This window comes from Colias philodice, chromosome 11 (genome assembly GCF_061535455.1).
Source record: "Colias philodice isolate Cphi_HAF_F1 chromosome 11, ilColPhil1 Martin Lab GWU primary, whole genome shotgun sequence".
NCBI lineage: Eukaryota > Metazoa > Arthropoda > Insecta > Lepidoptera > Pieridae > Colias > Colias philodice.
Genome location: NC_143096.1, coordinates 4684722 through 4694672, shown reverse-complemented (window position 1 = coordinate 4694672; position 9951 = coordinate 4684722). Strand labels below are relative to the sequence as shown.

General features: G+C 34.1%; 1 protein-coding gene across 3 annotated transcripts; it reads left to right on the top strand.

Moving 5' to 3' along the window:
- The first annotated feature begins 867 nt into the window (after positions 1-867).
- On the top strand, positions 868-7461 carry LOC149484535 (uncharacterized). 3 transcript variants are annotated; one of them, XM_089700708.1, is made up of 3 exons: positions 868-1026; positions 4660-4914; positions 5252-7461. In XM_089700708.1, exons 1-3 carry the CDS (start codon positions 984-986, stop codon positions 6970-6972), a joined length of 2019 nt encoding a protein of 672 aa, XP_089556834.1. In that variant the 5' UTR covers positions 868-983; the 3' UTR covers positions 6973-7461. The 3 variants fall into 3 exon arrangements, with proteins under 3 accessions (XP_089556834.1, XP_089556833.1, XP_089556832.1); XM_089700707.1 differs by lacking the exon at positions 868-1026 and adding an exon at positions 1080-1306 and having other exon boundaries at positions 4660-4884; XM_089700706.1 differs by lacking the exon at positions 868-1026 and adding an exon at positions 1081-1306.
- The last annotated feature ends 2490 nt before the right edge of the window (positions 7462-9951 follow it).

Below are 9951 nucleotides of genomic sequence, written 5' to 3'. Positions count from 1 at the left end.
TGAAAATTCAGGAATATTGTGGCTTCCTTGTGGTGAAGAACTTGAATCATTCTCAAAGTTTTTGTTACATACACAAAAATACTAAATACTCTCGAGTCGAGTCGTCTTTTTGAGATTGTAAATATGAAGGCAGGTATAGGTATTTTAATTATGAAATTGAAGCTTATTTTCTGTGTTTCTTAGGTAGATGTTGTTATAACATGTAAACATAATAAAGTATTATTCTAGGATTATATATCGGTTGTCAATGAGGTAACCACTAAATGTATGTCGTATGGGAGGAACGACAATAGATGCGCGATAGCCGCGCCCCACCTGTCAGATAAATCACGGATGTGTTTTCACTCCCCACTGAAGTAGGAGTTTATAGTAGTTTTATTGTCATAGGTACTGCACTGGTATTTTTTAAAGGTATGTTAGTTACGTATAAACAGATTGATCGCAGTTGATTTCAAAGAAAATGTAGAGATTAATATTAGTATGTATATAGAGTAGTTAAATGTATCAAGTGAAGTAAAGATTAATCATCTTTAAATTTATATAGAGTTTATAAATTAGATTATAATGGGTATAAAGGGAATTAGTAATTTAGGACTAGCTGCTAATAAAAGTGTACTAAGGTCCTTGCTATCATTATTTCTTATAAATTTGATTAAAGTACTCTATCTAAGCTCAAAAATACTAGGCCTAGTTAGATACAATATTATAAATAGAGTACTATTCTACTACTATTGGAATTTTAATAAAAATAAATAAATTTGTATTCAGCGTGCAGCTTCAATTTATAATAACAACTTTACAAGTAGAATTGTATTGTGGGATGAGTGAATGAGACATCGTAACATTTAGCTAAGGCGAAGCGCTCCCAAGCTCGCGATTGCTCTGGCGTCACTCCGTGAGCTTTCAGGTGTCCACTGGCCAGATAGAAGGGGAGGTGAGCATCCACCGCTGCTCAGTCCCTTCGCAACGCACTTCGCGGCAACATGTCGGTCTTGTGGCTCGTGCTTACATTGCTCCCTATCCTCGGTAAGTCGACACGACCTAACTCGTACTTTATAAAGGCGGTGCATCGACGTGCAGCAGTGACGTGATCATATTACTTGTGATTTATGCTTAATGTGTATTTGTAATGTGCTTTCGATTTTTCATGAGGAAATGGACAGTGATAGTGCACGGTTGAAGCGCGCGTGCGCATCTTACGCATTTCAGGACGTCCGTGTTCGTGGGAAGTTAATCGCGATACTAATTTCCTCATTTATTGATATTTGCGATGTTTGTTTTGGCAGAATTAAATTCTATTTTATAGGTATATGTGAGAAAGTAACAAATCTTAGTTTTTACTTTCGAGTTTAGCTGTATCTAATAATAATTAAAAAAATATAATAAAATTCATGGTCAGATCATACATTTTTGTAAGGATAAAATTATGACTATGATGTTTAAAAAATGTAAAAGTTCAACAACAAAAGAAACTAAGTTAGAAAAATAGAAATGTGTTTTATATTAAGCTATTTATTTATTTTAAAATAACAATGAAAAAGTCTAGGTCGCGATTTATCAATTTAATGTAAAACATTATTAAGTACAGTCAAGAATTAGACGTTATATCTGCTCATAATAATTCAAGTGCGCGCTTTTTTAATTTTAATGTAAATTACAAAATTTCTTTCAGCTTAAAATATTAATAAAATTGCACTAATAATCTCTAAGCCACGTGCATAATATAAAAACAATGAAAAAGCTGATGTATGTATGTATTACATAACAAGTTAATGAGACGATGCGACTTAGCATGGACTTAGCGCATCTTAGTGCACGAGCCGCTGTACTGTCGCACCAAACTTGCGCAATACAATGCACTTTCCATTTGTCCACTGTGGTTCGTCGCATCCAACATCTACACTAATATAATGGCTAACTAGCTTTTCGCCCGCAGCTTCGCCCGCGTAGTCAAAGGAAAATCCGCATAGTTCCCGTTCCCGTGAGATTTTCGGGATAAAAACTATGTGTTCATACCCTCTAAGTATGTGTGTGCCGTTAAATGTTTCCGCAGTTTTTGCGTGAATAAGTAACAAACAAACAAACACGCATTCTTAATGTTGGTAGGATTATATAAAGCTAAAGAGTTTGTTTGTTTGAACGCAATAAACTCAGCAATTAGGTACTGAAGTTGAAGAGTTTGTATGTTTGATGCGCTAATGTCAGGAAGTAGGTACGCAACCGATTTCAAAACTTCTTTCACCATTGGATATATACCATATCCCTATATTGTTATCCCTTACTGCTGAAGGCTACTTACTTCTATGCTACTACGAACGAAGCCGAGACGGACCGCTATTAAAAGATATACATAATAGATTCCAGATATTTGCATAGCAAGTGATCTTCACAAGCCGCTCTCCCAAACTGGGCCGTGAGGGCTGGAGGCCGGAGAACGGATGCGCACTCCAAGGTTTAGACCTAAACGGTGCATATTTGAATTTTGTTATTGAAATCTGCATTCCAACATACATGGGAAACTAGATCGCTTAAATATAGACACCCGTTATATAATCGACCTTTAAGAGATGTATTTAAATACATTTAGTCTAATAAATTGTCCCTTGAGTAAATTGCAGATAAGTCTACGTAATAATATTAAAGAAAAATTAAAAAACGCACATCGAATTGTTAAGTTAATTAGCGTCCATGAATTTTTTTATACCTCATACCGGAAACTAGTCAAAGCTGTTGAATTTTTGAGATAGTTACAATAAAACAATACAATTAAAATATTCTCTACCCGTAAATCTTATGCCTAAATAGACGTGGAAAGATTTGTAGAATTTTTGATGTAAATTGTGTATATTAAATAAGCATAATGGACCTTTGCCAATTATTATTAACACTGAATGAAAGAGTACGAAAAATGTAAATGTATTTGCACACTTGTATAATTATATTTGTTTAACACAAATATAACATTAACATTTTAAAGAAAGTGATTTCTAAAATAACACTACGTTATAAAAAAAATACGAGTACACATCGTAAATATGTTACAAATATATTACGATACGTGCTTAGCCGTGAGAATAGATTACGTAAAATGAAAGTATCATTGATGCATGTGATTTATCTCCATATATTGTATCAGCTATCATCGATGAATTTTCCTTACCCACGTTTGCTAAATAAACGAATAATTCTGACCTACGACACAGTCAATCATATAGAGTCGTGTCTTTTATTATTATTTAAATGAAATTTTTGTACAAAGTTCATTATTTCAGTAGGCACCTACTTTATAAATGGATACCTTTAACCTTAGATACCTGGCACAGTTATATTTCCAGAATTTCTTATAGTAATCAATTGATTTTAATTAAGCACATATACGTAATTCTGCTTGTTTGAGGATTGTAAACGATGGGATGATACATTCTTCAGCTATAGGGCTTTACATAAATGCAAGGTGACATCTATGACCCCGCATGGAAGCTCGTCTTCACCATAATGTCTTTGTGTCCATATTCGTGATTACCATTACAAGTAACGAATTTGCGCACCGAATTAAGCGAATTCATTAATCTTGGCTAGCTGTTCATCCGTATAGAGTAAATGTATCGAATGTATTTAGTTCATTTGCATAAGCGCACGACCTTTCGAGGATGCGGCACCTCTGGGTTGCGCAACCCGATGCTATCTGCCCCGCTGGCCGCTCACGCATGGGAACTCGGTGTAACCTCCGCGCCAGTACCAACGTTCACTAAGCTAAGCTTTCATTAAAACAAACTGCGAAACGAAGATAACTCATCTCTGCGCGGGAGATTTTTATCGAGGGCTTCGCAAGATCTTTTAACGCACAAGTAAAATAAACACTCTAATGAGTTATTTTTGTCAGATTTGATAATAACCATTACATCAAATTACTCTAGGGGCTTACTAGGTCAGGTAAGTGCGGGATTTCTTGTGTCACTTTTATTTTACAGAATTTTATTTATTTGTAAAACCGACGAACAACAATGTCGCGGGCATACCTATGCGATAATATGCTATAGCCTATAATACTAATTAATTATGGTTTCGGCTATTTCTTTTAAGTGTTTATAGTTTACAAATTATCTAATCTGTTAGGGCATCATAAATTATGTAAATTTTGGTCATTAAAAAATTCACAGAAACCGCGAAGAGTGTGTGTATGGTATAAAATTCTATTAGCTTGCCATTTACGATGCGGTTGGGTAAACATAAAATTCATTTTGATCGCGTAATCGACCTCAATTTAAGATGGCCGGTGTTAATATCCCGTTTGATGGATACCAACTTCATAGTTTATTTATATCATTATTAGTTATCATTGCTCAGTCACGCACAGAACATGTTGAAATGGTTTGGAGGTGGGTTTACGATAGGTTACTTGCTTGTTATGATAATCTTAAGCACCATCTTCATGGCGTAAATAAATTATCTACCTACGTATAAACTTAAATATTATTCAAATCAGAATAATTAAACCCTTAATTTTTATTCCAATAAAATAGTGCCGATACATGCTTATTTATTAATTCACATAAAATATATAATTATTAAGTCAATTTTATTAAAAATTCAAAATGGACCATAATATTGTCATAAGTTATATGTAATTATGTTAATATTGTTTATTTATGTATACAGGGGGAGCGGAGCGTTTTAACTGCAAAGGACGGATCCTGGGAGCATACTACGCAGATGCTAAATCAGGCTGCAAAGCGTTCCATGTGTGCGTGAGAGTGGCTGGCGGCGGTGTGCGCGATTTCAGATTCTTCTGTCCTCCCGGCACCTTGTTCCACCAAGAAGCCCAAACGTGTACCGACTGGGGCGACGATGACCCCCTAGCGTGCCCTGCTGATATCTACGACGGTCAGTTTGATCTCTACAAGATCGGATCCGGTGAGCCAGCTTTGCAACTAACCATCTAGGCTTTAGACTAGTAAACGAATCAAACACGAGATTCATGTGTACAGCAAACGGTCAATCATAAGGTTCGTCGTGTATAAAGATTTGTATCACGCAGGTTATGTTTGTCTGGCTTCACTAATATATAAAAGAGGTTGAATGCAATTAGACCTGCTAATAATAATGCCAGAGCAATGTATCTACATGTAAATTAATAAAAGCTTACGCATAACAGTAGGTAATAATAAATTAAAACAAGTGCTTGATTTTAATTCTAATTTAAAAGGTGAATTTATTATTATTGTCTTACAAAAAATATTTTATTATGCAGGATTTGACACGAAAAAGGTGTCGTCTCCTGGAAACCGAGAAGATGAACCTGAGTTTGGACTGCAGGGCGCTGAAACTGGCGACCGTCGTCTCGCCCAAAATAATGGTGCATCAGACTTACGCACAGCTCACTCCTCTGACTTCTTCAGCGGACAGCGAGAGCGAGGCCGTGACGAGTCAGCTCCACCTTCGTCGTCTTCCCGTCAGTCTTTCCGAAGGGCATCCACTCTAAGAACTACATATCCATCATCCCAATATACAACCCCATCTCCATCATCTCCTCAATATTCCAGCACTCCAGCAGTCCAGCAATACGATGTTCCAAAAAGAAAAGTATTCCGAAAACGACCTCACTATATATCAACACCTGTCCCCACCACAACAACAACCGTAGCACAACCTTCATTCCCTCCGTCAACTTATTCCCCACAAGACTATTTTATTCGTCGAAATCCCCCTCAAAACAAAGAAGTACCAACAACAACTGTGAACATTCCACCTCAGTACAAAGATGAATATGTTGAAGTAAGCAGAGTTACACCAAAGCAAAATAAATATTTCTCTAACAGCCCATCCACCACACCTTACACATTTTTAACGCAAACAACACCCGAAAATAAGAATGAAGGCCTTGTTGAATTATACAATTACAACGGTGTAAATCCAGATAAAAAAGGAAATCAAGAATCATTTAAAGTCCGAAATAGCTTTAACGTACAATCAGATGTCTCAAAGCAAACCGATTTCTCTAGAACAAAAAATTACAATCAAAATTATAACCGAGGCACGCCTGGTTATTCTACCAATTACCCAACGACAACAGTCGATTATAATTCCGCGAGAGGAATCGTAACAAGCACACCTGCTTATAGAAACTTCAACAGTGTCTCCTATGAGCCAGAAAAAAATAATTTTGTATCCTTTCCTGCCGCCAAACAAAATTATTATAATAACCCCACTACTACATCCTCCCCTACCACCTCTTATAGGACTTCCCGGCCTGATTCCTTTTCTAATTTCAACACCATCGCATATAATACGAATAATGCACTCAATACACAGTCATCGAATTATGCAAACAGTCAGGAAGATGATGGACAATATCGACCACCACAAGGTGAAGACGATGGCCAATACAGACCGGAACTCTACGAAAGGGAATCGGAGTTACTATCCGGCGCTCATTCTCTAAACATTGCAGCAAGCGGCAACAGGTTACCTGATGATCAAAAACGACCAGAGAAGGTACGATCTCAAAAGCAATTCGGAAAAGTATCAACACCACGACCGTTCAGACCAGCTCCATCAGTTACAACGGTAGAAAATCAGCAACCCGTAGAAATATATACAAGCACCGCACGCCCTTACTCTGAACAAACACAAAGAACTTTTGATTACTATCAGACTTACACGACAACGTCAAGACCTTACGAAGCGCCCTCCGGTCCTGCCTCAAAAGCAGTTTCAGTAAATAACGCCGCTCCAAGGATTACAACCACTATTGCTCCGAATAAACCTGAATCTTATTCGAAGAGCTATGAGACCGTCCCACAAAACTTGCCTTCTTCGTCCCCAAGACCTAAACATGTCCCACATATTCCTAATCGTCCCAGCAAAGAGGACTCTAGCAGTTATGATTATGCGTATTACGACTCTGATCCTGACCGGTTCACCGAGTATGACCTATTAGAGGAATTTGGTAGAACTAACTCTAGAGGATAACAAATTCAATCATGCTTACTCCTTCACTGCCATTAAATTAGTCTCTGGATAAGCCATTATAATATGTATTATTAGAACAATAAGTTCATGCGTTGTATTTATTATATCAATGTTAATCAGATTTTTATTTTTGTAAATAATTATTTCATTTTTTTTATTTTTCGACTGAAATATGCCAGTATAATGACTAATGAGAATGTAAACGGAAAAACTTTATTATAGAGCTATAACTTTTACCTTTTTTATAGAGGCTTATCCTAATAATTCTTATACTAAATTATTGTGTGATATTTAGACTTTCGTGCTTGATTAGGTTTAAGATTATATAATATAGTTTTTTAAATAATTTAATTGTCATTAAAGTTCATTTCGGATTTGTCATTTGATGACTTCATGCGCTAAATTGTTAGAAATAATGAAGTACAATGTGAACTAAGGTTATAAAGTATTGTAAAATATTACACTGTAAATAAAGTTTTATAAAGACAATGCACAATATTTCGCTTAATTTTCCTCAACACAATATGAGAAATATAATGAACAATATAAATGATTGTTGCATTATGTTGGTGGGTATATTTTTGTTTTAGATAAGAAGTTATTTATCTTCAGTTATTTGATTCTTGCTATAACTTGTACTTTTTAATTTGAAGACAACCCATAAATGAATAGGTACATAATTAAAATAGTTGTAAGTAAGAACCTACCTACTTACCTACTTACTAAAATAGTAATCATATTTTTGTTTTGATAATGGCGAAAAATATATTTCTCAAATAGTCAATCAAACATGTAAGTAAGTAGTACATATAAAGTTAACATGAAGTTAGCCTACGATATTTAAAAACTGACAACGATACCAATAATGTTCGAAGTTTTTTTTAGGTATTTCAGTTATTAACAAAGATAATTATTGTTACCTGCTCTAATTTCGTAATAAAAAAGATTTTTTTTCTGAATACAATTTTTTTAAGGTTTAAACTATAAACAAACACACATAATTCCCGCTAAACTCTTACAACACCTGTTGTCTAGAAGACAGTGCCTGTGGTACTTTGTTGGTATTGTATTCAAAATTTTAAAGGGTATCATTTAATCTATCACCAATTTAATTACTTTTGTGTTTCTTAAATAATAGGGTTTGTCCTCAAAATAGTAGATCTGTCACCAAAATGTAGTCACCAAACAATGCAAAATCAGTTCCACAATAAATCACCTAAAATCCTGAGATATAAGGTCTAGTACCAAATAAATGTTTTTATATGTATTATAATAGGTGTGTCCTAATAAGTATTTAAGCAAACTAATTTAAAGAGATCACCAATAAATCATATTATGTTACTAGAAAATTGCATTAAGTTCAAATAAAAAATTAGGGTTGTCATCATCGTTTCAACCAAAAGATTCTGCTACCTTACTAGACTCCCAAGGTTCTAAATTTCCACTGGTAGTACAAATTATATTTAAATTTAGCAGAGTAGTAAATAAAACAATTAAAGTCAAAATAATCAATATTTATTGTTTAAAATAATTACCACTGAACAATCAGCGCTGGTTTAAAATAGCTAGCTTATGGCTAGCAGAATAGAAGATAAAACACTTAATTAAAGTTAAAATAATCAATATTTATTCTTAATTTTTAAAGCGCGCCAATTTGTCTCCGCCCCTTTGATCATTTTTTTCATTAAAATTATAAATTGATGTATTAAATTGGTAACGAATACTATTAATTTCATATCTGAACGAAATAAAATGTTACTACTGTATTGGTGACAAAATATCAAATAAAAAGGAGTCGCAGTCAGGGATCGATAAGTATAAATCGATTTATTTGGTGACAGATCTACCATTCTGAGCACAGAGCTATTATTTAAGTAACAAAACTGTTAATAGAAGAACGAAGTTTATATTCATGTAATGCAATATAATTTTATTGGTTATCGATCTCTTATTTAACACATATATTAACATTAATTTGATAATTGATACCTGGGAACAATTTTTGTTTATCTGAGAACGAAAATATTTCGTGGTGATAGATCTATTTATTAGGTGATACAACTTGATGACAAATATAAATTTTGGTGATAGAAAATATAGTTCCCAATTTTAAATATAATAATTACACTATTATTTAATATTAAATAAAAGAAAAAAAAACACCGACGCCCCCCGCGAATAATCCGGTAATCGTAAAAGTGAAAATGTTCAGGAAAAATAAAAAACCATTTTTCCTTAATAACTCCATTAAACAACAAGTATCAGAGACTTTTAATATCGCATATGGAAGCTAATTTTTTCAGCTATCTGGTTATTTCAACAAAATTTAAGTAGTCCCAAGGGCTTCGTTATAATTTAGCTGGATGCATTTTACTATACTAGTGTAGGTCAAGCTCTGGTCAGTAATGTCACTTACGATATTGTTCGTGTAAATTTATATTTTCGACGGCAACAGTAATATCTTGTTGCGCTAATATTCGTGTTATTTGTTTTGTATACTGAACATTTCGACGTCCCCCGCGAATAATCCGGTAATGACCTATTACGGGGTTTTTCATGTTATGCGTTTTTCGGCATCTAGAAGTTAAGATACACCATGTAAATTTTTTTCAGAATTTTTCTATCTTTATTTACGAAGATATGAAAAATTACGCGTATATTCCATAAAATAACATTAAAATGTATTTTAAACGAATAATATGGTTTTAGATCTTTACGAAAAATAATATTAATATGCTTCGACAGTAAACATTGTTACGATATTATTCAGGTAAATAGTTTTCTACATTATTTAAGTAAGTGCTAGTACAGGCTTATTCGGGGTTTTATTAAGAAATCGATTTCCAGATACATTCATTATGGAGTGCAAGTATGCAAGGTATTTTTATAAACACTTTCTATTACTGAGCAAATGATTTACACGGCCTTAGAAAAATTAAAAGAGATCAAAGTTTGATAGATAAACGAGACAGGCATCAG

Coding starts and splice junctions, on each gene's coding strand:
- LOC149484535 (XM_089700706.1), top strand. CDS start 1,117: ATGTGTATTTGTAATGTGCTTTCGATTTTTCATGAGGAAATGGACAGT. Junction 1,307..4,659: donor AATTAAATTCTATTTTATAG/GTATATGTGAGA, acceptor TTATGTATACAG/GGGGAGCGGAGCGTTTTAAC. Junction 4,915..5,251: donor TCTCTACAAGATCGGATCCG/GTGAGCCAGCTT, acceptor TTTATTATGCAG/GATTTGACACGAAAAAGGTG.